Source organism: Ursus americanus, chromosome 30 (genome assembly GCF_024610735.1).
Source record: "Ursus americanus isolate L20-20 chromosome 30, mUrsAme1.1.p, whole genome shotgun sequence".
NCBI classification, from domain to species: Eukaryota; Metazoa; Chordata; class Mammalia; order Carnivora; family Ursidae; genus Ursus; species Ursus americanus.
This window is the reverse complement of record NC_142156.1, coordinates 24,063,072-24,089,214: the sequence shown is the minus strand read 5'-3', so window position 1 is coordinate 24,089,214 and position 26,143 is coordinate 24,063,072. Positions and strand designations below refer to the sequence as shown.

General features: G+C 58.6%; 1 protein-coding gene across 4 annotated transcripts in view; it reads right to left on the bottom strand.

The window, feature by feature from the left end:
• Positions 1-26,143, bottom strand: part of ADGRD1 (adhesion G protein-coupled receptor D1) — a 126,884-nt gene that overhangs the window by 33,215 nt on the left and 67,526 nt on the right. For all 4 annotated transcript variants that reach the window (XM_087857440.1, XM_087857442.1, XM_045779323.2 and 1 more), the window contains 2 exons: positions 14,523-14,596; positions 9,453-9,576 (listed from right to left, as the gene is read on the bottom strand). In XM_087857440.1, coding sequence (XP_087713566.1) covers positions 9,453-9,576; positions 14,523-14,596 — 198 coding nt within the window. The remainder of the gene's footprint in view (positions 1-9,452; positions 9,577-14,522; positions 14,597-26,143) is intronic.

Below are 26,143 nucleotides of genomic sequence, written 5' to 3'. Positions count from 1 at the left end.
ACCTCCTGCCAGAGCCCCAGCTGACCAGACCCCGGCCAGCAGAGGTCAGCCTCCGGGGTGCAGACCCCAGCAGGGGAAGGGGGTGGGCCTGAGAGCGAAGGCCCAGCCCCAACACAACTGGGGCCTAGAGGATGAGGTCCCTGCCCCCAAGGCTGGTGACAGGGCTGGGAGACGGAAGCTGCGTGATCCCCCGCTTTACACGTGGCGCAGGGGGTGGGAGGCAGCAGCAAGGGCCACTTCAACACTGCTGCGAAGCACGTACGTTCTGCTGGGAGAGGCCTGTACCCCAGGGAGGCGTGGGCCTGATCCGCAGCCACCAGACACTGGCTGCAGGAGGGGGCGGGCGCAGGCCCCGAACACGGTAGCTGTGAGCATTTGTGCACATTTAAAGCTGCACGCTGCCTGGCCTGCAACCCCACTGTGGGGACGCACTCACAAACCCAGACGTTTCCTGGGCTGTGGACACCTGACCGGCTATCTGTGGAGGGGGAGCCATCAGCGGCAGTCCAGCAAGGGTTAAAACAAATGAGGCCGGTCTGCGGGCTGAGGCTGAGGGGGAACCACCTCCGAGAGGCACTGGCACTGGCCGGTCTCTCCCTGCACTACCCTCTGTGGCAGGACCAGGGGACGCAGGTGCAGGGAGCCAGGAGCCGGGTGAGGGGGCTGGCCTGGCGTTCCCCCTCTGCTCCCTGGGCAGCAGCCTCTTCCACATGTGCGTCTCATCTGTAGGACACAGACCGGCACCGGCCTGGGAAGAGCCCTCCAGCTCCTGCAGGGCCCCTCGCTCCCCTGCCGGCTGGGCAGGGCGGCCCCACCTCTCCCCTCGGCTTCCCCCACCACGATGCAGAGTCATGATGGTTCTGACCACACAAGGTGAACGCACGAGGCTCCCACATCATAGCCTCCGTCTCCCCGCTCAGCCTGGCAGCCCAGAGCCACGCACCCCGACCCCATACCGAGCCCTTGGCCTCCAGTCCCTCACATCAGACCCTCCCAGATGGAGACACACCTGCCCCCCCACCCCTGCTCCAGCCACCGCCCCCACCCGCACCCTGAGCAGCAAAGGCTCCTGAGGCCACGGTCAGCATCCCTCTGCAGGGCAGCCCAGCCCCCAACAGTAGCACAGCACACACTTCTTCCAGAAGAGTCTACGGTAAATGAGGTAAATGAAGCAATGGCCGGGTCTGGTGGCAGGAGGGGGTCCTGACTCCAGCGAGGCACCATCTCCAGGACTGCAGGGCCCGGCCGATGGAAAAGCTGAGCTCCCAGCAGCACCCAGCCAGCGGCTGCCTCCAGAGTGTGGTTTTCTCCCTGATGTTCCTATCCCACCTCTGGGGCCTGTTTCCACACATCCTGGGTGAGCACAGGGGTCTCCCTGCATGACTGGGTCCTGAGGGGAGAGACGGGGCTGCAGCGCCCCAGAGAGACGGCAAGGCCACCAGGGGGAACAGCCCTGGGAGCCTGGGAGGGAGACAGGCAGGAAGGGGATGGGATGGGAGGGGGCGCGGGGGGGGGGGAAGGAGCACCATCCACAGGGAAACAGGTCCCCCAGGGGCCCAGGACTCCACCACCCCTCAAAAGAATGAACGTAAAGGGCCGGACAGCGTGGGAAGGCTCGGTCCTGACTCGGGCTGGCTGCACCACAGCCCATTCCTGCTCTTCTGGGACATCACCAAGCTCCTCGGGCTGGCCCCTCAGCCACCGGGTCACCCCTGGGCACTCTCATGCTCGTTTGGAAGTCACTGTCACCTCAGTTAGGCTGGGTGCTTGGGGCTCAGTTCTCAGGGCTGGGTGCTTAGAGCTCAGTACTCAGGGGAAGTCCCAGATGGGGAAGCAGAGGCTCAGTGCAGGCACTTGCAGAAGGCCACACGGTGTGTCAGGAGAGGGACCCTGAGCGTCTGGCTGACCGGTGGACAGAGTGGGGCCACTGCTGAGCGCACCCCAGCGATGGGGACGGGGCCACACACAGTAGGTGCATATCAGAAGTTGCCTGAATAAGTGACAGACACACAGGGAGACCGAGCAAGAAACCTGATTCCCGATGGTGAACCGGGTACGTCTGAGACACGCAACAGGACCAGGGACACAGCTCCCAGAGGGGGCACTCCAGCAGCCCCAGCCATATCCTGCAATTAGGTCCTCGTGCTGCAGCAACCCCCACCCCGCCCGGAGGCCAGAGCCGTTGAGTGGCTTCAGGCAGGGGCCCCTGATGGGATGGCTGCTTAGTGTGCGTCCCGTGGCTGTGGGCCCAGGGTGCATGAGGGGCCCTGAGGGATGGGGGTGCTGCAGAAGCGAGACCCTTGCACACACTGGTGCACACACTCCCCCCCAGCTCCAGCTTCAGGAGGTGTGGTGTGTCCCCGTGGTGCCCTTCCTTCCCCGCCCTGGGACTAGATTTAGAAATGCCCAGAAAAACCTGGAGTTTGCTTCGGGACATGGGCTCCTCTGAGTCACAGACCACAGACTCCAAGGCCCCAGGGGAGGCATTTTACAAAAATTCATGAGGCCAGCTGGGAGTGTGCATATTTCATATCCAAGTGGAACTCTTGTTCCAGAAAGAAATACTTCCATCTTCCGTTTTTTCCAAAAGCCCCACGTAGTGGGTATGTCCTTTTCCCACCCTAGGAAAGAGCGAGCAAGGTGCTGCTGTCTCCCTAGGAGCAGAACAGCACCCCTGCGGAAGGAGGGAGGCGGGGCCCAGCAGGGGAGAGCGGTAGGAGGTGCTGGGACTGCGGTAAAGTGCAGCTCCGCCCCGGCCTGCTGGGGACAGCAGCTGCTTGGTCTGGAAGCTCCAGGGAGCCGGACCTTTTATTTTTCTATGAAAACCAAAATCCAAAATTTTAAATAATTTCTCTGACTTCTGAAATTTTGACAGACGGGCTAAAGGAATCATGCCGACTGGCCAGCCTCCGGACCAGGGTCTGTGGCTCTGTCTTACTGAGCTGCTCCTTTGCTGTGACCCCCTCCCAAGTCTGCGCCCGGGGAAGGTGAGGGGCTCCCGGGGACTGGCTTTCCCTGCTGCACCTGTCCTGGCACAGCGCTCCCACTGCTCCCTCCCCAGCACAAATGCCCCTCCTGGGCCGCTCCCAAAGGACCCGTTGAAGGAGCCAGGCAGGGGCGAGGGGGCTGCAGGAGATGAGCAGGGACATGGCTGCATGTGGAGCCAGTGCACTGAGGGGGCCTCTGGCTTCCACCAGCTCAAAGGCTGTGCCCACCAGTGTACAACCAGACTGTCGCCCTGGAATGTGAACCTTGGGTGGGGATCCCAGAAGTAGGTGGGACTGACTCATCTCTAAGGCTTCCGTCATGTCAGCCCCTCACCTTTCCCTTCCTAGGAGTCCCATCTCTAAGTCGGCCACTGCAGCCACCGTGGCTCCCACAGGGGCTGGGGTGATCCAAGCTCCACCCCTTCCTGGGTCCAGCTGGGCCAGCCCACCGCAGCGTCCACCACTGTGGACCCAGTTCCTCCCTCCCTGGTGCCCCTGCTGGCCAGTCCTGAGAGGTGACAGTTCCAGCTCCTGCCTCCCTGCCCTGGTCTCTCGAGAACAGGTCCGCGTGAGTCAGCCTCCCTCCTCGCACGCACGGCCACACTTGGCATCCTGGTGTCCAGAGAGAGGAAGCCCTCTCCTGCAGAACGGACCTACTCCATGCACGGTTCACACCACACACCGTCCTGCGGCCTCCGCCCAGCACCAGCTCCAGGCCACTGGGTGTGCAGAAGCAGGGGACCAGACATGCTCTCAAAGCCCCTGTGCCTGAGAGCAGAGCTTACAATCCGCCCCTTCAGGCTGCTCGTCCTACTGTTCAGTCACACGGACGCACGCACGGGGACACAGCTCAGCAGTTTCAGCCCAGTGGCTCCCGACCCTGTGGACAGCCGGACGGCACCTCGTTGCCTTCCCTGATCATACGCTGCAACATGACCTCACACAGGGGACCTTGTACAGCTTTGTAAAGATGGCATGTTTGGGGGCCGCCGGGGAGCTCAGTCGGTGGAGCCTCTGACTCTTGATTTCAGCTCCGGTCATGATTTCAGGGTCGTGGGATCGAGCCCCGTGTCGGGCTCCGCACTCATCGTGGAGTCTGCTTGGGATTCTCTCTCCCTCTCTCGCTGCCCTTCCTGCTCATGCTCGTGCGCTCTCTCTCTCAAATAAATAAAATCTTAAAGAGAGAGAGATGGGATGTTCGTACGCTACTCTGCATCCTGCCCTTGTCACGTGACGACACCTTGGCGGTCCCTCCAGGTCAGCCAGCACTGTCACCACGCACTCCCACAACCGCATGTGGGCTCTTGACGGAACCGTTTTACTAACACGGAGGCGCGAAGGTGCGCCGTCCTCCATGGCTGGGAGGGGTCAGAGCCCACGCGCTTCCTAGCGTTAGGCTAACACTTCCGTTGTTCTGTTACGTCCATGACAAATAGGATTGGAGATAGTATTTTACTTTACACTCTTACATATTATCTTGCTCTCCGATTCTTTGGATTCTACGAGGAATATTCTCGGGGGTGGACTGAAAAGTCATGGTCTGTTCTAAGCTCTCTGTTCCGATGATCTGCCTTCCTGGACTTCCGTGGACACCACATTGTTCTGGCCACAGGAGCTTCACGGGAATTGCTCTGTGCCGTGCAAAGTCTCTCCTATGCTTTTCCTTAATTTTCTTGACTACTCTTAAAACATACTGTTCCAAAATTAACCTGAAGATAATTTTATCCAATAGGAGAAAACGAATTTCTTAGGATTCTTCCTGGATTTGGGGTCACTAATTTTAAAGGTGCAGAAAGTGAGTTTCAGGGAGGTGCCCGGCCAGCACAGCTGGTCATGGTGACGGCCCAGATCTGCGGGCGTGAATGCAGGGGCTCACCCCCCAACCCCGTCTGAAACACACGCACCCCGGGAAATCAGAAGCCCCCAGCGGTGGAGCTGTGTTTCTGTGATTCACACTGATGACAGGGTCACCCGTTCTCGTCCACTGCTGGAGGAGGTGCACATGGGAACAGGGTCCCCAGAGAGCAGTGTAAGTGCCCCAGACCCTGGCCAGGAAGTCATCCCACAGTGGTGTGGGCTGGGCCGCGTGACGCTGAGCTGCCAGAACTAGCCAAGGACGGAAGCCAGCTTAGTGCTGGTGACTGGTCAAGCCCCCTGAGAACCAGGGCTCCTGGTCTCGTGGGTGTGGCCAGGACGAGGCAGGGGTGTGGGCACCCAAGGGGACACATTGCGGGAAGGAGAGGGGTGGCCCCGAGCCCTGCTTGCAGCGTGGCACCCTGTGTGGGGGCCACACACGTGTGGAGAGGGGAGTGTTTCCGGGAGGAGGGGAGACACTGGAACAGGCGTGGCCTCGCAGAGGTGGCAGCGGGAGAGCAGGAGATGGTGGGCGGCACTGCCTTCCTCAAAACCCTTCCTGCCACCTGATGGCTTAAAACCCACGTGTCTCAGCTACCCCGTTAACGGAAGCGATTCTTAACAGAAGAACATGGGGTCAGATGGAGTAATGACCACCGGAGCCAGCCAGCCTCAGCTGGGGTGACTGGTACTCTGGGTCAAGGGGGCCCCACAAAGCAGCTACTGGGGGACCCTGTGGGGCCAGCACTTGGTGGGTGGGAGGGGGTCCAGGCCTGTTTCTCACTTGCTGTGGCAGGAGCGCAAAGTGTGGTGTCCCCTGCCCTGGGGTCGTGGTTGGCTGAGCCCCTCACTGCTGACCAACGGTGGGGGCCCCACATCACACTCCCCCACAGAGAAGAGTGAGCAGAGCAAGGCCTGGGACATCCCTCCATGTCCCAGCCCAGCCACCCCAGGCTCTACGCAGAGGGGTTCCACGGAGGCCCTGCTGGGGCACGGGCCAGGGCAGACCCGCGGAGGGATGGCAGGTGCGGCTGTGAGCTCAAGGAGAAACCCTGGACCAGGACACCCCCTCCCAGAGCACTTGGGAAGACAGAGAAAAGCCATTCGTGCTGTTCTCACTAAATGAACTGAGCCATGATCCGGCATCTACTGGCGATAACTGCCGTAATTGTTTAAATGTTCCTGAGAATGTTCATTTTTAGCATGGGTAATTGTGAATCATTTTCAAATCAACCTTTCCTGGCAATGAGTAGATATGATTTGCTTCCACGAAGACACCCACGGACTGTCCAAATCTGGTGTCTCCTACATCGAGTGCTGACAGATTTGTATCCTAAATGCTCTGTGACCGGTTTTTTTTTTAGTCACTGGACTGAGCTGCCTGCCTCCCTCCCTGTCCCGCCAACTTCCCAAACCCAACTTCCTGCCCACACCCAGCACCCAGCAGCCCCTTTCACATCGCAGAGGCCCACGGCGTGGACCTCGTTCTCTGTGAGCAAAGGACCCAGAGGACCATCTAGAGGCTCGGGGCCGGGCCTGGCTTTAGCATCCGGGGAGCGGAGCTAGAGCTGGGGCTCTGTGCCCGGGTGACCTTGGGCAAGTCTCAAGTGCTCACCTGTAACAGGAGGATGGCTGTCCTGCCCGCACCAGCGCTCACAGGGGGTCTGCTCCCCCACCTCCATGACACCCTCTCTGCCCCCAACATTTGTGAAGCTCAGCTTTGCGCCCCAGCACTGTTCCCCAGAGCCCCCAGCCCCTTGCCTGTGTGCACCTGCTCCTTCCTCCCAGGCCCGCAAGGCTGCACCTCCTTCCTGAGGTCATGCATCCGCACCAGCTTCTCCCGGAGGCCCTGAGGGTTGTGCCTTTCCTCGCCCCATCCTGCCCCATGTGGCTCTCACATGCTCTCGCTGTCACAGGACAGAGCGTGCTCTGAAGTGCTCAGTGCCTGCGTCCCCACAGGGTCCCAAGCACTGTGACTTGTCTGCTGCTTTGCTCCCAAGCCCCAGAGCAGAGCCTTGAAGGCCTCAGGTAGTCACCTCGAATCCAATCCTTCACTGTTGGATGAATGAAGGACCCCAGCCTATCCCCCTCTCTGGACCTCACTGTCTCCACTCGGCCACCGCACCCTTGGACTATCCCCACCCTACTGGCACATACATTCTGCAGACTGCTGACTCCTATGTGGCTCCGAGAGGGACATGACAGAGGCACATGGGCTGAGGCCCTGGCAAGACAGGCGGAGATGGAGACACAAGCCTCACAGCGGTGGTGCCCCCAACGCCCCCAGCCTGACCCCTGGTGACAAATGTTTGTGCAGAACAGGACAAGAAGGAATGAGGAGAGACATGGAAGGGGTGGAATTTCAGAGGGCGCCAGACGGCACCCCATGCAGCCCAGGTAACTGAGGCCCTCTCTCCACTTCGGGGCACCCTGGGACCTTCTACTCCACCCCCCCTCACTGTCCCCACACTGCTGGCACGGGCCCACCACACTGACCTCCCTGCAGCTAACGGTGCAAAGCCAGGGCGCACATCCCGACTCAGGCAGCGCTGGGCAGAAGCACGGGGGGACAGGAGAGAAAGGGAGACAGAGGGCCCGGGGGGCGGGAACTAGAAGGGAAAGGGCACCTGTGACCTGAGGGCAGCTACTGCCCACACGTCGCTCCCACTGGGACTGCCTGGGGGTCACGGCGGCCTGAACACAGATGTACCCCACGGGGCACCAGGCAGGCCAATGGGCTCACACCCCTCAAGCCCATGACAGCACCACGCGTCCGAAGCTCTGAATGCTCTTGCTCGAGAGACACCTGACCTGGAGGCGCCCAGTTGTGCTCTACTCCCCTCAGCGTCTCTGAGTGATGGGCCCTGGGACGTCAGCACACCCCCATCCCCCGGAGCCTCATCACCAGCAGAGCGAAGGGGACCAATCAGCTCCGACCTGTGCACTGTGCTGGTGTGTCTGCGCGGGGAGTGCATGGGGCACGTGGCACCATGCCCCTCCCCTGCCCCCGTCCTCCTGGGGGTGGCTGGAAACTCCCTTCTCTATAAGCAATTCACAGTCCGGACGTAAAACCCACGGCACGTGCTGAAACGAAGGAGCCTCCCGGCCTCGCCGCCTCCACCCCGTACACCCCAAGCCCAGTTGTGCCTCCTGCATCTGCGCCTGCTGTTCCTTGGCCTGGAACATTCTCCTCTGCTGCTCCCCCGACCACACCACCAAAAGGCCTCTCCTTCCTCACGTGCACCGTCCACATCACCCCTTCAGTCGTCCTTCACCTGCTGCTGCTTGAAGTCACCCATGTGCTTGCTAACCTGTTACCTGTCTTTCCCACTGGAATCTAAACTCCTCCAAAGCAAAACCTCATTGCTTTTCTTGTTTACAGCCGAACCCCCAGGGGAGGTGCTGAGAAGTGCTTGTTGAATGGCTGTGGATGAGGAATCGAGGCTTAGGTGCTGACCCTGTGGCCGCCAGGAGTCGCCACACCAGCCAAGACTCCACAGACCTGCGCGCGTCAGGTGCTCCGGGCCCTGGACCACGGAAACCAGGGAAGGGGTCTGTTCGGAAACAAACGCGCCCCCTGGAGTAGATGCACCAAGGGAGGGACATGGTGCAGCAGGAAGTGACAGCAGAGGGGCTGTGACCTCCAGACCCCAGTTCATTTCCATGCACGACTCAGGGGTGTGGGTGCTCAGGGCACCTGCCCCCGTGTGGGGGGGGGGGGTGCACGGCTCTGTGGAAGAGGGAGCCTCTGCTCAGCTGCTCCCTGTTCTGTGGAGCCCAGCATCCCCAAACCACGGACTCTTCAAGAGAAGCAGAAAAGCAGAGTTATAAATAAGATTTTTCAATTTCCAAAACACAGTTTGGGATGAAACAAAATGTGTCTATATGGGTGCCTGGCTTTCCAGGGGCCTTCAGAGATCCTGGGACCAACCCCTATCTTCTCCCCATCCTCCCACCCTCAGCACAGAAATTCAAGTTCCACTGGGGTCTAGAAGCCAATCGGGCCATCCACGCACAGGGGTCAGAGACATAATAGTAGAGAAGATCCCACCCTGGGGCATCTGCATTTTTAAAGAGTCCTTTTTTCCCCCCCTCTTCCAAGCTGTGCTTTCCTTAAACCAAGGAAATGAACGTCCAGCTCTTAGGGCCGACCACGCAGCCTGCCGATGAAATACTCTGATGCAGAAACACCCAACCCGGAGGGCCCTTTTCCACCCTTAACCCCAGGCTCCAGGGAAGGTCGTGGCCCCATCTAGAGAGGAGGACAGATGCCCCCCCTCCCCTGCTGCGCTAGACTCCCCCCCCCCCCCCGACTCTCCCACAGCACTGAGGCTCCACGGCCCTGGGACAGAAGCCCTGGATACTGGCACACAGGCCTTCTGCACGCGGACCCTCAGCAAGGACCCAGGTCTGCACAGGTGCTGCCTCGGGGAACTTGAAGCAAAAGTTTTGTTTTGTTTTGGGTTTTTTTGCTAAAAAATGTAGAGCTTTACAAATGTCCCCAGTCACCGGGTCTCCCCGGTGAGTGGGGGCCGCCCGTGTGCCCCGCCCGCAGCCTGAGGTCGGAAGGGCACGTTGTTGGGCTCGGGAACCCCGGTGTCTGGCTCTTACCTCCATCGGCACCACCTGCATCAGGATGGCGAAGTTGGTGAGGTGAGTGCAGCGGCAGACAGAGTAGCTGAGGTTCCCCTCGGCGAGCACACAGCCCTGGTTGGACCAGACCCCTTCTCCGGAGCTAGGGACACAGGAGAGAAGCAGCGGGCTGAGAAAGTGACATGCTGGTGCCTGTTGGGCCGCATGGAGACAGGGGAGGACTGTGGGGGTCCTGCCCTGGCACACGCACACGGGGGCCCCTGGACCCACAGCCCGTGAAAATGAGATGTGCTAATCCTACGAACTGCCAGCCCCATTTCCGGAGAACTCTTGAGCCCTGTGCCCAGGGGACATGCCCGGGGGTCCTCGCCAGCTGACAGGTGATGCCACAGAACATGAAAGGAGCCCAGGGCCCCGCTGTAGGGCACACGCAGACGTGATAAAATGCGGACGGCAGTCGGAGATGTGTATCCACGTGGGTGAAACTTGACCCCTCGCACATCACGGTCCGGTGCACAGTAGGGGAGGACACGCACGTGTGAAGCAGAACGCGATCGCACGTGCGCCCTGGATGCAGCCGTGAGTGACACGCATGGTGCTGAGGACACCCGACCGGCCACCTCCAGCGAGAGGGGTGAGACCGAACGGTCAACAGATCTTTGCTTTTTCACGACGTTTGACTTTTTTACAGAATTGATTTAGGACTCATGTCACTTCTTAAGTCTCCTCCTAGACCAAAGTGACCGGGAGTGAACAAGCTCACGCGCCCACTGTGGTCTCTTCTCACGGTAAGAATATCAGTGTCCGCCATTTTCTTCGGTGTCTCTGTATTTTCAAATTCCCAAGATGTTTCCATGGTTCTTTCCAGAAATGACACCTTTGAGTTATCGGCAAAGATAGACGTTTGCTTCAGCCAAAGGCAGGGCCTTTGGGGAAAGCTTTTATGAGAGTGAACAAATTCAAAGGCGGTGGTTTCGCTCTGTGGACGAAGTCGATGAGGAACGTGGCTGTCCCGCAGGGGTGCGGTGTCCCATGCGGGAGCACGTGCGGGTGGCATTCGTTCCCACCCCCGAGATGGGAGTGTCTCCATGAGGACACAGTGTGACTGTGCTTGAGGCTTGGCTGCCGTGGCCGAGGGAGGGGCGGGAAAGGGTCACTGGGGGCGTCTCCGGGGTGGGCTCTGAGCCTGATGGCCGAGACGCAGGGACAGTGGCTTCTGAGGCCGTGTCCGTGATGCTCCGTCCACCATCGGCAGGGAGGAGGGGGCGCCCAGCAGGGACCAGAGAGCACAGCCAGGGCCACTCGAACCTGTCAGTCCCAGGGCGCTAAACCCCAGTAATAACATCAAATGAAGGGACTAAAGGTGGGGGCCTGTCCTTTCCCCGCGCACCCTCCTCTTCATCTGACATCCTGTGGCCTCGAGGCCACATTTTCAGTGTCTCTAATAACTGACCGAAGCAAAAATCCCAGCCACGCGTCGAGCGCTTCAGCGTCTGCACGGTCCGGGAGCGAGCAGAGCAGCGCAGGGCACGGCGCTGCTGTGAAGTCACGGGCAGCATGCGCAGTGACGCCCTACCACGTGAGGCGGACGCACAGGGACCAGACACACATACGCTGGGGGCCCCGGGGCAGCCGCCGCAGGAAATCACAGGGGGCCACAGAGGTCAATCGTGGCGACAAAGTGGCATTGTAACATACGTCCCGAATCCAACTGACGTAAGGACAGAGAACACAGGAGACGAGGAAGAGATGGGAAAATTCCAGAACAGGCAGCAGGACGGCAGGTTTCCGTCCAAACACATCCATAATCACATTAAAAAGGTCAATTGTCAAAACCCACTGATCAAAACCAGAAATGTTCTGAGGGGATAAAAAAGCAAGATGCCGCCATATTCGACCTAAAGGAGACTCACTTTAAATATAAAGATGATCAATAAGGAGGCTGGAATGATAGGTGGGGAAAGACACAGCATCCCAGGGTGAGAAAATCAGAAGAGCTGCGTCGAAAGCAGCCCAGGTGGGGCTTCAGAACAACCAACATTCCCATCAAAAGAGGGACGCGGAGCAGGAAGGGCTCGGTTCTCAAGAAGACAGAACAATCCTAACTGGAAAAGCTTCCAAGAACAGAGCTTCAAAATATCCCAAACTCCTAATAAAAGAGAAACAGACCCCTCAAGACACAGAGACATCATTGTCTTCTCTTTAACTGGTGGGACAAGCAGGCCGAAAAGTCGTAAAATCACAGAAAGCCCGACGAACGCTAGCAACGCGACCTCACCACATTTATAAGACACCCTGCCAGGAGCAGACATTTTTAAAGGAAACAGGGCATCCACCAAGACTGAACGCATGCTGGGTCATAAACCAAGTTTTTACACATTTAAAAGGACTGAAAACTCTTTAAAAATGAATGTTTTCATTCACGTTTTTTCATCAACAAAAATCAATTAGAAATCAGGAGCAGAAAGATCTCTGGAAAATCCCCAAGCAGTCGGACTAAACAACGCACTTCAAAGCAGCGCGTGGCTTGCAGAGGAAGTCACGAGAAAGGCCAGAGAATAGGTTTAATTTCATGAAAATGAGAGCAACGTGTGGACACTGTGGACACAGCCAAATCGTGCTCACAGGAAAACTTCTAGTCCGAAACACGTGCATCAGAAAGCTGCAGCCCACACTCAGCAGACGGAGTAACCAAGGGACAAGACAAGGGACCGAATCCAAGCAGCTGAGAGTAAAAACACAGTGCGGAGAAACCAACGAAACCAGAAGTGGCTTCTCTGAGAAAGATCAGTAAGGTCGGCAAACCCCCAGCACGAAGGACCAGGAGAGAGAGAGGGACGCAGATCACGGACACCAACCGTGGCAGGGGACGTCGGCACAAGCCCTCCCACGGGCGCGCGGGCACGAGGGGCACCAGCAACTCCCTGCACGTACTGTAAACACATTTTGGACAAATTCTCCAAAAAACTAACTGTCCAAACTCACAAGAAGTCCATGGCCTGAGCAGTTCTCTGTCAACCCAAGACGTTCAACGTGTGGCCAGAAGCCTGCCAACAACAAAACTACGGCTCAGGCGGCCTCGCTGGTGAATTCGAACCAATTATGTGTGGAAGAAACAAGAGAAGTTCCATAGAAACTGTCCAAAATGCACCTGTCAAAAGGGATGGTTACCTTGGTACCAAAACCAAAGACATTCCAAAACAAGAAAACTAAAGACCAGTTTCCTCCGCAAACACGGACGTAATGGTCAACATCTGCAGCAAGTGACACTCAAGCAAGTGGGCCTTCCCGCGGGACGGCAAAGCCGCGCGGCACGCAGCCAGACTCAGGCCGCCCAGACGTGGCCCCCGGACAGGAGGGGGAGCAGCGGGGTGCCGCTCGGCAGCGAACGGTAGCAGGGAGCCATCAGCACATGCAACAACGCGGATGTTGTCGCACTCGATGACGGAAGCCAGACGCCACACGCACGGTGGCTCCGTCCACGTGGCATTCTTGCAGACGTGGAACCATGTGGGCAGAAGACATATCGGTGGCCAGGGGAGCTGGAGTCCGAGGAGCGGTGGCAAGTGGGCCGGGGATGTGGCGGGGTCAGGGGACTGGTCTGCATCCTGACTGCAGGGCATACACAACTGTGCTCGTTTGTCCAAACCCACAGAGCTGTGTGACCAAAGGTGTGCGTATCTCCGGATGTGCACTGCTTGCTAATCTAAGGAATACCTGGGCCAGGGACAGATGCGTACGCACACTGCACGCTGCGTGGTGGTGGCCCTGGGGACCGGGGGCAGGGAACAGGACAGACAGAGTGTTCTTGGACATCATCTGTGATGCTTTCATTGTTTTATTCTTGACAATATAAACATGCTATTAATAAATTTGAGGCAATGGGTGCCTGCCCTTGTTGGACTATTTTTTGTACTTTTCTCTGTTCCTAAAATTTCTTCAAAAATAAGAACCAACATGCCATTTGGTCGCTAGCAAACTCCATCCCCCTCATTCCATCCATAAGATATCTCCCTGCAAGCAGTACCCCGAATTAGGACGACTGTTTCTAGGTGGGTGTGTCTCCGCATTTCATAATTTGCAAAGAAACAAACAATGGGCGGCAGCCGGCTGAGCTCGGCCAAGGCAGAACCACTACACTGCAGCCTCGGCGATCTGTTCTGCGGGTGGCGTGATGTGTGCACTCACGGGCACGGCAGAGGAAGGCGCTCCCCGGGACCAGAAAGAAGCAGGGTTTGCTGGGCACTACGGGGTGTGGGCTGCACTTCCTGGCCGTGCGTGGAGCAGAGACGGGGATCAAGCACACGGCTACTGCAGCTCAGCACCTCGAGTCTCCTGGTCGCTGAGTGCAGGGAAGAAGAGCGGCCTTCTCTGACCCGCAGCCCTGTGCCCCCAGCGCCGTCCACTCCTGGTTCTCTCTCACACTCACCTATGGCACCTCCGTGGCCCTGGGCGGGCTCGGGGGGGTGGGGGTGGGGTGGTCTGCTTTCAATCACTGCTCTGATGGGAGGGGGGGACATTCGTGGTGGGCCCCGCCCCGAGGAGCAACACGATCAGAACTCCATCTGAAGAAGGCCCCCTGACAGCGGGTGGGGAGCCTGTGGAAATGAGCAGGGACGGGGGTCCAGCAGGGAGGGGGATGGTGGATTCCAAGGTGCCCACGGAGGACGGAGAAGGACGCCCTGGTCTGTGCTTGTGCTCCCAGGCCTTCAGGCAAGGCTGATGTTGGCAGACCCAGCGCAGCCCACAGCCAGTGGCGCCGTGAAATCCTCAGAAGCCCACACGCCCGCCGCTCGCCCGGCCCCTCCCAGCCACCTCTCCAGCGCGGTTCCCAATCTCTGGCACGGCCAGAGGCCTGGTGGTGCCTTGGCAGGCTAGTGAGTGTTTCGAAGCGTGCCCTAGGCTTTAAGGGCTGAGCCCTACTAGGTGCTAATGTGGCCTCCAGAGAAAAGCTGACCCAGCACCTCCTCCAGGTCCCGGTTCGTTTCCAGCATTTACGGGCCATGCAACCGTGTTGCCTCCAGAGGGGTGGCCGGATCACAGGACCTGCTCCCCTCCCCCGCCCCGGGGCCCCCACGCGGGCAGTACCTGAAGTCCAGGAAGGCACAGTACAGGAATGCCTGGTTGCTGCTGTTGGTAGCCTCGCTGCGCTGCCTGTGGGACTGAAACAGAGGGTGGATATGCTTCGTGAGGCCGCCGGAGAAGCCAGGTTCCCGACAAGGAGCTCAACGCCCCACCCCCAGCTAGAGGCCACTGACTCCATCTTAACCCTGCCATGGTCACAGAGGGCCACCCCACACCTCCCTCTCCTTTGCCCACAGCAGCCCAGAAGCCAGGGCTCCTGCCTCAGCGCCTTTGCATTTGCTGTGTCCTCCCTTGATGATGCCCTTCCCCTAAGACAACACATGCCCCCCCACCCATTTACTGTGAATCTGTGCTACGTGTTACTCCCGGAGGGACCTTCCTGCCCATTCAAACAGCACCAACCTGTGCAGCCCCACCCCTTCCTCTTGTCTATTTTCTTTCCCAGCATGGCTCACCCCGCAGCAAGTTACATTTTCACGTATTTTTTTGCCTGCTGCCGTCCCCCCTGGGAAGTGCACACAACGAACCCTTGTCTGTCCTGGGTGCCGGCTGTACCCCCAGGGCCTGGCCAGGGAAGTTACCCAGCAGGTGCACACTACAGACTGGCTGAATGAGAGGACAAACGAACAAACAAGCAACCAGATCAACCCGCAACGTTGTTCCTAGGACTCCTGTTCTCCCCCAAGAGAGAAAATTCCAGCCCCTGGACTTGGCCGCAGCTGCTCTGCCCAAAGCAAACCGAAGCGGGTCCGCCACGAGCCGCGGGCAGGAAGCTCAGGAAGCCGGGGCTGCTCCTGGACACACGGTATCCCACAGATGCCCAATCGCTACTCAGGATTCTGTGGCTGCCTGCCGCTCACGCCATCGTCTCATCTGCGCACAAGGCCCCGCCCCCACCTCCATCGCAGGACCGCATGGACCAGCGTGGGAGTCAGCCTTCTGCAGGACCGGGGAGCAACAGGACGGCTGCCCCGTCAGCCCAGCTCCAGACACAGAAGCCCCTCTTTCCCGGTGCTGGTACGTGCGCGTCTGCAGCAGCCCGCAAACACCAGAGGGCCCATCCACCCTCGGCTTCACCTTCAGCTAGAACCACGGCTGATGGTCCCCGAGTGCACAGCACAACTATGTTAATGCCGCTTATTCCTGATATTTTGACAAAACACGGAGCATGTGAAAGTCCTTGCTGTGTGAGTCACAGTGGAAGTGCAACCTTACAGGTGGGCAGGCATGATCCCTGATTTCCAAGAGCACCTGTGGGGACATCTGCCTGCAGCACAGCCCACTGCACGGGGCTGCAGGAGAACGTGCGTCAGAAATCAACAGGCCGTCCTCTCTCCGGGCACACGCCACGTCAGGGCAGAGGGACTGGTGCTCAGGGAGATGAGCTGAACCTCAAACCCTAAGAGAAACTGGAGGGGCCACGCAGCACAGCCCCAGACTCAAGAGGTCCGTGGAAGCCTCCGTGGAAGATTGCTCTGTTCTCAGACTCTGTCCGAGATGCCCAACCGCATCCCTGGTGCTGCCTGGCCGCCACAGAGGGTCGTTTTCCAAGTGCCTCACCCAGGAGCCTAGCGCCCCGCCACAAGCAGAAACCAGAGTGGGGGCCAGCCACCTGGGTTTTCATAAGCCCTTGAATTTGAGAGACACTTGCCCCCCCTCATCCCTCCAGTGTCCCAGCCGCTGTGAGCATTGTGCTCAGACACTCAGAGCCTCATCCTGCAGCTGCTTGGGGACACAGAAGGTCATCAGCAGGGGAACCACGACACGCAGACCCACAAAATCCAAAGTACAGATAAGGACCAGGTGCTGGCCCCCACCTGGAATCGCTGAGGTATCCTTGGCCCTGAGCAGCCCTGGACCCGCCCCCCAGGATAGCATTAGGGGTCACCGTTCATGGGCAGGTGCACTTGTGTGTTCCCATGCCACGGAAAGGCAGGTGGACGCCAGCGGGGCTGGGGTGCTGAGGCCCCGAGGAAGAAGCGATGCCCTCCCCCACTGCCTGCAGCCTGGAGCCGGCTCGCCTCCCTTCTGGCAGAAGGGGCCTCTTCTAGTCCCGACCCTCTGACTCCCGATCCACATTCGAGGGGATTTAAAAATGAGCTGCTCTGCAGCGCGCCCAGCTCGTGTGTGGTCGGAAGGGCGGAGGAGCAGACAGGGCTCCCCGGGTCTGCAGCCAAGGTCACACCCGAGTCGGGAAACTCCTGCCCTGGGACCCGGGGCTCCTCCCGGCGCAGGAACAGCAGACCGCCTCCTCACGTCTGGATGTGTGACCCAACTGGAACAGAGGCCCTCAGCAAGTCTCCAAGAAAGGAGGCCTAGAACATTCCCAGGAACGTGATTTGTGAACATATGGGGAGCGGCGCTGCCAGAAGGAGGAAGGTGAGTCATGGTGTCACGGCCCGATTTCCCGGAGAAATGTGGGAGGCGTTGACGCCCTGGGGCCTCACAAGTACAGGGACCAGGAGATGGGGTGTGCTCGCCAGGGTGCGGGGGAGTGCCGTCATCTGAACTCTCCTGTGCCCCGAAGCCGAGGCCCTGTGGTCAACAGAGAGCAGCCTTCAGCAGAGAGCTGGCCCGGCTTCCGGGCTCCTGACTGCCCCAGACACAGGTCCCTCAGGTGTCACACGGGCCCGCGGAGCACCTCCTGCAGGGTTGGAGACTGCTCGGACAACCCAACCGCTGGGGAGACGCAATGGGACTAATCAAGTCTTTATTGCCTACCATCATAATCAAAGTACATAAAGGCGTCTGCTTCTCAAAAGAGGAGAAAATCTATCAGATAACAACCTATAAATGTTCCTTGCTTAGAAATCCGTTTGTTTTTCATCCAAGTGTATAGTTTTTCCTACAGACGAGGTGGGGAGAACTTGCCTGTCCCTGCCCCAAGCAAACACACAGGAGGCTCCATGGTCCTTAATTCTGACCCTCAGTAGAGCAGTGGAAGGACTCAGAGGCCCCCCGCCCAGCGCAGGGGGCAGATGCTCAGGGATGTCGGCCGGCCAGCCTCACCCTCAACCCGGCCATCTCACCACAAGCCAGGGGTCAGGGCTCCAAATGTCTGAGACGTCTCACTTTGGAGGAAAGCAAAAAAACGGAAGTCCTGTTGGGGGACTGATAAGGAACCCCTTCAATGAGCCTCAAAATCCTGGTGTGTGTGGGTGTTTCTTATCTTTGTTAGCAACGGGGTGGACGCAGCCCCTCCCGATGGACACTCACACAGGCCCAGGCAGCAGGGCAGGGCCCCACGGAGGAGACAGCTGAGGAACCACCTCCAGAAAGAGGGCAGAGGGCAAAAGGTCAGGGGCAGGGGGGAGGCCTGTGGCCCAGTAGAGTAGGGGCTCGCCACCCCCAGGCAGGGCCCAGGAGAGCTGGGCAGCGTGGGAAAACTGAGGACACACTCGCGTGCTACGCTCACAGTTCACCCCAACGCCTGTGTTGGGACCACAGGCACCCTCGTTCAATGTCAATCAGGTCATCCGAGGACACCCCCAAGGCCCTGACCCAGGCCCTCCACCCGCCGCCCCTGCCAAATGCTGCTGGAACCCCTTCCTGCCTGGGCCCTTCCAGGCCCACGAGGCCCCTTTGAGCTGGACGTAGCTGGACTCTGGTCTGTCCTGTCGAGGGACATCCCGACCACACGATGTAGACGCCCACGTGATGCTGACATGAGCTCGATTTTATCTTCAGGTGACAGCCCAACCCCCCACCTGCCTCTTCCGTGCACCTGCAAGTGAGCACAGCTGGAGGTCAGCCCAGGCCACGGCCACTCGGGACCAGGGTCAGAGATGCCCACTGAGCCCTGGGGACCAGGGGCCGCGGGAACGTGGGGCTCGCGCAACTCTGAAAATGAGTTTCCCCGTCCTTCCACCTCCCAGGTGACCCCGAGTCCTGAAGTTCTCAGTGGAAAAGGCGCCAAGGAGGCCAGATGGGACCCCGCGTGCAGCGCAGAGCAAACCCGGAACCGAAAGGAGGCAGGAACGTGGAGGTGAGGGCGGCGGTGAGCTCACTCTTGTCCGCGTTGGACTTAGGGACGTGTCTAAAAGTCTCCACCCCCATTTCACATGAATAAGCTGCAGAGATTCCTGTTTTTAAAAAGGAAGCTCTTGTGTTGAGCCGTGGACGCTGTGGGTGTTGCCGCTGTCCTGGAGCCCAACGCTGCCGCACACACTTGCTTCTCGTCCCGCGCAAACAGGGTCGAGGCTCCTTCCCGCCCGGATTTCCAGTGTTTCACTCACCCTCGCCCCCCGCCCCCTCTGGTTAACCACACAGACACCAAGCCCCCCCAGGGAAGGGCGGCCCCCAGGCCCCCGCTCCAGCCTTCACCGCCCTCTCCCTTTTAGCCCAAGAGTGGAGGCTGGAAAACACATCAGCATTCCTCAGAATTCAGACAAATTCACGCAAGTTGCAACAAGGTCTCTCTTCTGCAAAACCTGGGATCGTCAGCTTCCTTGAATCGTTTCCTCCCATTACAAAATATGCTCCTGGGGGTGCCCAGGGAGCTCAGTGGGTGAGGCGTCTGCCTTCAGCTCAGGTCATGATCGCAGGGTCCTGGGATTGAGTCCCACGTCGGGCTCCCTGCTCAGCGGGGAGTCTGCTTCTCCCTCTGCCTCTGCTGCGGCCCCACCCCCACCCCGCTCATGCTCTTTCTCTCCAATAAATAAATAAAATCTTTAAAAAAAAAATGTCATTAGAGGCGCCTGGGTGGCACAGCGGTTAAGCGTCTGCCTTCGGCTCAGGGTGTGATCCCAGAGTTCTGGGATCGAGCCCCACATCAGGCTCCTCCGCTATGAGCCTGCTTCTTCCTCTCCCACTCCCCCTGCTTGTGTTCCCTCTCTCACTGGCTGTCTCTATCTCTGTCAAATAAATAAATAAAATCTTTAAAAAAAATGTCATTAGAAAATACACCCCTTAAAAACCAAGTGCCATTCACTTCTGTTTGGTGCTTCAGAAAGTGCCTTCAGCACTGGGAAGCCCAAGACGACACGACGGCCCCAGCACACGCAGCTGCTGTCCCGAAGAAGGTGAGCTACAGAGACAGGCCTGGCAGGGAGCCACCAGCCGGACGGACAGAGAAGAGAACCCAGGAAGGACCCCACACGGTGGCGGGAACACGCGTGAGGAAGGAGCGGAGCGGCTCCGTGAAGGAAACATAGTTGTTCCCACACCCAGCACATGGCAAGTGGGCGCCCGCCGGCAGGTGCGCACCGACACCCACACACCCCTCACCTAAACCTCACGTCCTATACAAAATCGACTGAACACGGACCCTCCGTTGCACGTTAAACATGGAACTACAGGACTTTACAGGATAACATAGGAGAAAATCTTCCAGACCCGGAGCCCACTGACGAGTACTTGGCTAGGATGCCAAAAACACAATCCATAAAGTCTTAAAAATCAATAAATTGGACTTCCTAAAAATTAAAAACTTCAGCTCTGTGAAACACCCCGTGAAGAGGATACGAAGACAAACTATAGACGAGCAGAAAATACTTAGAAACCACGTATCTGACACAGGAGTGACGTCTAGGATAGATACGGAGTCCTCGCAGCTCAACTCCAAAACACCACACAAAGAATCCAATTAGCAAACAGACCAGAGCCGGGAGGAGACATCTCACTGGAGAGGACACACGGAGAGCAGACATCCATACTGCCAGCCGTCCAGGAATGAAGGGATTCCACAACGAGAACAAGGACAATAAAAACCAGGGACCGCACCAGACGCAGACGAGCACGCAGACACCGCAGGGCCCACGCCTCGCTGGTGGAAAGGGCAATGGGACAGCCGCTCTGAAAAACAGTCTGGAAGTTTTAAAAAATACTAAGAATCCTTACCCCGTGACCCCACAGTTACACTCCTGGGCATTTTTGTCAGAGAAATACAAGCTGTTTCCACAGAAAAACCCGCACACGACTGTTCACGGCAGCTTTACTTGCACGAGCCAACACCGGGGGACGACCTAAACCTCCTGTGCGGGGTGAATGGTTGAGCACGCGGTGGCCCCCCATGCGGGGGCTACTGCCCGGCTTCACAAATGGGGTAAACCAACAACCTGGACAGGCCTCAGGCCGATGGAGTGACAGGAGCCGAGCTCGCAAGGGGACACACAGTGCGACTGTCTTCACACCGTTCTCAGAACGACGGATTATACACAGAAGGCGGACCGCTGGTTAGGGCTGGGGGGCCGGTGCAACAGGAGACGGTTTTGGTGGTAACACGGGTGGGCAGCTCGGTGTCCATGGTGGTCCCAGGAGTCCACACCTGATTTACACCAACACCCCGTGCGGACGCCCATGCTGGTTCTGCGGCTGCACGCCGAGTTCTGGGGTCGCTAATAGCGGCGGAGACTGGGTGCAGGGTACACAGACCTCCTTCTACCACCTTCGCAACTTCCTGTGAATCTATCCCTATCCTGAAATGAAAGGCTTTAAAAGGGTTAAACCCGCGTCGAATCAACTCTAAGGAAGCCATGTTTCCCCGCTGGAGGCGCAGGGGCTCGTGGAGCAGGGGAAGGTACCCGCCCGCTAAGCAGGGCTTCAGTATTTGGGCCTCGTGCGGAGGAGCTGATCGTGCACAGGCACGTGCAGCCCTTCCGTCGGCCAGCAAAGGGCCCCCAGGTAACCGACCGTGCTCTCATCACTGGGGACGATACAACCCTCCCCGGCTCCCCGGCGCCTCCTGTCTCCACTGTCTGTCGCCCACTGAACGTCCCCCAGACACAGCACTTCCCGGGGCTTCCTTCCACCTCCGGGGGCCCTGGTGGCTCTGTGAACACCCACGTTTGCATCCTGAGGTGTGTGCTTTGTTCCTGTTGTGAAGCACAGTGTCTCCTGTGTGGTCAGGGCCAGAAACAAGGGAAGCCGTTGTTCCTTCCTCTGCTGAGGGTCCGGCCACAGTCCCCCGCCCCCGGCGTCAGACTCCATCCTCTACCCACATCAAAGGGCTCAGCTTTTGCTTCTAGACCTCTTTCTGCAACCTTTTTCTTCCCAGACGCCTCTTGCTCGTGGAATATTTGTGTTATAAATTATTTCTCCCTGGACACCTGGTTTGAATTTTTCAAAAATGTTCTGCAAACTTAATTTTAATGTCATCTGTACTGTGATGTAAGAGAAGCATCAGCACTTCAAACATGGCTTCTGCAATGGTCTGCTGGCCTCTCCCAGTGCGTCTCTGCCACTGCCTCTCGCCCCTGCACCCTGGCGCCGCACCCCCGGAACCGCTGCGCGAGCTTGTCTCTGTACAGGTGGAAGGAGCAGCCAGCCGTCCCGAAATCAGTCCCCTTGTTGGTCCTGTTTCCGGTGCCACGTGTCTTCCTGGATTGTAAACTGAGGTTGGCCTCTAACTACATCCGAAACAAAAGGCTGGCAATCGAAACGGATTAGTGCTGTTTCCATGCCTATCAGCCTCCTCGACCGCGAGGAAAACGTATTGTTTTCATTACACAAAGTACAAAGCAGAAAGCTCAGTATAAGCGTGGAACTGCAGGACTGCAGACCCTTGGGAAATTGCAATTATAGGTACGCCCCAGGGGCCACGGCAGGGAGTGTGATACTTTTATTTCTATGCAGATAACGGTATGAGTTGGAAAGGTTATAAAATTCTGATCTATTTTACAGCCTGGTTCTGCGGCTGCTAACCATAACAGGTCGTGTTTGTGATCCTGAATTCACCTATAAACCACGTTAAAAATGATGCTGTTTTCCCTGAAAGGTGAGCGGTCTGACTCAGAGGAGGGAGGAATGTAGAACCCACAGTGTATATTCCAGGACCCTCGAGGACGCAGGTGCTCAGGGCGCCTCCCCGCGTGGGCTCTGTCAAACCCCCATCGTCCCGTTTGCCTCTATTTTACATACTCACGAGTAAAACTAAAGTTTCCTAGGTTAAACACACACATGAAAAAAATTCCTTTTTAATAAAGAATATACAGCCCTCCCTTTAAATTATCTTCCCACACATTGAGAGAGCACTCTTCACAAAGGGGAAATTATGACTCTCAAGCAGATCCGCAATGAACACACGTTAAAGGAATTACTTAACCCCCTCGTGAGCAAGGCAAGCGCTAAGATGTCACTGCTACTTCTACGGACCCAAAGAATCTGACACACGAGCCAACGGGAATGCTGAACGTGCTCAGCAGACATGAAACTGGCAAACCCATCAATATGCCCAGGGACCTAATCATTCAGCTGACTGCCCGTCTGACAGACGGGATCTCAGTGGACAGAACAGAGGATCGAAATGCCAACCGCGGAGCCAGCAGGTGGCGGCCCAGAAGGCGGGAGGTCTCCCGACCGAGGCGGACAGAAAACGGTTTGTTTGTTCAAGAGCCAAGGGTCCTGCAGCGTGAGCACGGCCCCCGGAACTTCTGAAATGAATGCCTGTCCTTCTCGGGGCACAAAAACCAGGCCGGAGCCTTTGCAAACCACTGTGCTTGCTTCTGGGGTGAAGCTTTTATTGAACGACACAGACCTTCTGATCCAGCAGAGCGCGCGGGCAGAAGTGAGCAGCCATGAACAAAGCAGCGTTTCGAGGAAAAATGAAGAAGACATTTATAACACATAGGGACATCAGTACGAGAAAGAGGAAGAGGTGACCGCGAGCCCAGGGACGCAAAGGCAGAGACGCAGACAGAGCAGCGTGCAGAGCACATGCCTGTGCTGCCCCATCCTGCCCTCAGTGGGGCAGGTGCGATCCCACGGGAGGGCCTCAGAGGAGGCAGGGACAGCCCCACACGGAGAAACACCTGGAGCACCAGCACAGGCCGGCCCGACCTGGGGGTGGGGGTGGGGGTGGGGGGGTGGCTGTGAGCACACGGCCCGGCTGCACATACACACGGGGACTGCCGGCCCTGAGCACAGGCACAACAGGCCGGGAGAGCCCCCAGGGATCGGGTGCTGGGACGGCGCTCTGTCCCCTGGGCCGCCGCAGGTCTGGCTGCTGAGGTTCACAGCCGCGCTTGTGGGGCCCACACAGCCGTAGAGTCCCCGTGGCTCCATCCCGCTCATGAAACCAGCCCACCTTCGCAGAGCTGACCTTGCTGAGCCACCAGGGAAGTGTGTGTCCTAGAGCTCTGCCTTCCAGCTGCTCATGACCACTCACGCTGGGCTGTCACACCGTAGTTCCTCTCTGCCCTTCTGTCCAGAGACAACCCCTTGCTGCTGGGTCTAAGCTAGTCTGCGTGTTTCTCCCTTGACTAGTCCTTGAAAACAGAAGCCTGTCCCAGCTACAGGAGGGAAACGGGCTCGGCAGCGTGGCACTGCCTCACCGTCACCCCCAGGAGCCCGGGAAGCCGTCCCTTGACTCCTCAGTGACGGTGACCATGACCAAGGGCAGTAACTCTGCCCGCAGGACACAGCGCTCCTGCTCCCTACGGAAGGTGTGCCGGCCACAGAGCGCACGTTGGGGCCGAGTTCAGGGGCAGATAGGAAGACACAGGAACAGGAATGTGCTGTGACCTGTGGCTGGTCGGTGACCCCTGACCTCTCGGAGCAGGTGGCGGGTGCTGGAGCACCTCGGGCCACCGGGCCCTGCCCAGGACTGGACCCTCAGGCTGCTGCGGCCCTGCTCCACGGCCTCCTCCATCGGACCCCACCTGGGCCCTGAGCCAGACCCTGTGGCAGGGCCTTCAGGCTCTGTCACGAAGACATTGGTCCACGTGGAAACATAAGGCCGGGTTTCCAGTCTGCTGATGCACCAACAAGGGCCTGGTGAATTGTGCACACATGCTTCGACTGGAAAAACACCGCAGAACCAGAACGGACCCAAACCACCTGACGGAGCTGCTGGCAGAGGCAGGGAGTGGGCTCCTGGCCCCGGGGGCAGCACTCGGAGTGTGTGGGCAAAGCCTTTCCAGTTGGTGGTGTGGGCAGCAGCCCCCTCGGCTCTGCTCCTGAGGGCCCTTCTCTCCTCATAGCTTGTCCCTCCCGGTCTAATCAAGGGAGCTGCCGTGTAGACAGACCCAGACGAGCCTGGAAGCCCTCAGCTCTGAGCTTACGTGATGCGGTGCAGCCCAGGCTGTCCGTCCCATGTGGGTCAGGCGCATGGGGTGGCATGTGCGTGAGAGCACTCCCCATCCGTGGGCTCCGGAAGCTCTGAGCTCACGGGGCCACAAAAACTGAGATTTCTGTCACTTGAGGGGGAGGAGACCTCCACACAAACCATGTAGATTAGGGTGGGGAGGACGCAAGAGGATGGAGTCACTCTTTGACACAGGCTTGAGCCCCTCCCCAGGCAAGTTTCAACCCACCGTCCAGCCGCAGACAGGAGAACGCCCTCTCTGCTTTTAAATCCGCACGTGCTGGTCGGGAAAGGTTATAAAGTGTCCACCACTGTCCCGAAGATCCTATGCTCCAGGAAGTGTGTCATTACTGGGATGTCCTCATCCTTGTGCTGGACGTGGAAGTAGGCTCGGTTCATGAGTCTGGAAAGTAGGGCGACCAACGGCTACGTGCATCTCCTACGTGAGCAGCTCCAGGACAGCTGCTGCCCACGGGAAGCACTTCCAGCTACGCACGCAGCCAGCGTGACCCCCGAGAACCACATCGGGGAGGCCTTCGCGTCTCCATCACGCACAGGACGCGGCTGTGTCGTGGGCCACCGGCAGGCCACGAGCAAAGGCCGCCCAGCTGGGACACGCCGAGCGCACAGCCTCCTGCTCCGATGCCTGGAACCACACCGGGCAGCAAAGTCTCCAAACATTTGCAAACGAAGTCTTTGTGCCCAGTTTCATAGGGACAAGACCAAGCCAAAGCAGAGGAAAGATGACTTCCTGACCACCCAGGGTGACATCTATAAGCCACAGACCAGCGTCCCACTTTTCCAGGCCGTTCGAGTGTCGGTCTAGACCTCCTCCTGCCGCACCTCCCACTGCCCTACTTCTGCCTCTGGGCCGGGGGGCTCTCCACCTGGCCAGCAGCCCCCAGGACAGGCAAGGCCATCCCATCCAACAAAACACGTCCTCACAGCAGGCCCAGCCTCCCCTTCCCTGCCGCCTGCCCGTTACTAGGCCCCCCTAAGGCGCACATCAAGGGCTCACGATGACGTCCTGTGGCTCGGCTGCCAAGTGCCCAATCCCGTGACCGGCATTCGCCAGGAGACCTTCGAGCACTCCTGGTGTACAAGACCGTTGCGGGCGGAGCACAGATGGATGCTTTGCACGTACGCGGGACGATGCCAGGATGAGCATTCCACTCCCCGAATCTCTGGCCACAGCTACTTAGAAGAGTGGGCACTAGGGTTGAAGAGAACCTTATTGGTACGGTGGGAGACAAGTGTGTGGGGTACGACTGTGCCAACGCCGCGACCGTGGAACACAAACGGGAGAGGCTACGGACAGCTAAGGCCGTGTGTGGCACTCCTGCATCCGCGAGCTTCTCCCTGTCCAGGGCCAGCGGCCATGCCCGGCGCTGCTGCGCCCGCTCTGCAGCCTCAGCCAGCACAGCCCTCACGTCGGCCTGCAGACAGCATGGCAGGCCCACTGTATGCAGGAGGAAGCTGAGACCAGAGACCTCAAGGGCCCAGCCCGGGGTCACACAGCTGACACGTGACGGAGCCAGGACTTGAACACAGGGTTGGATCCAGGGCCTGCGCTCTGCCCCATGCGAAGTGCGGGCTGCTGTCT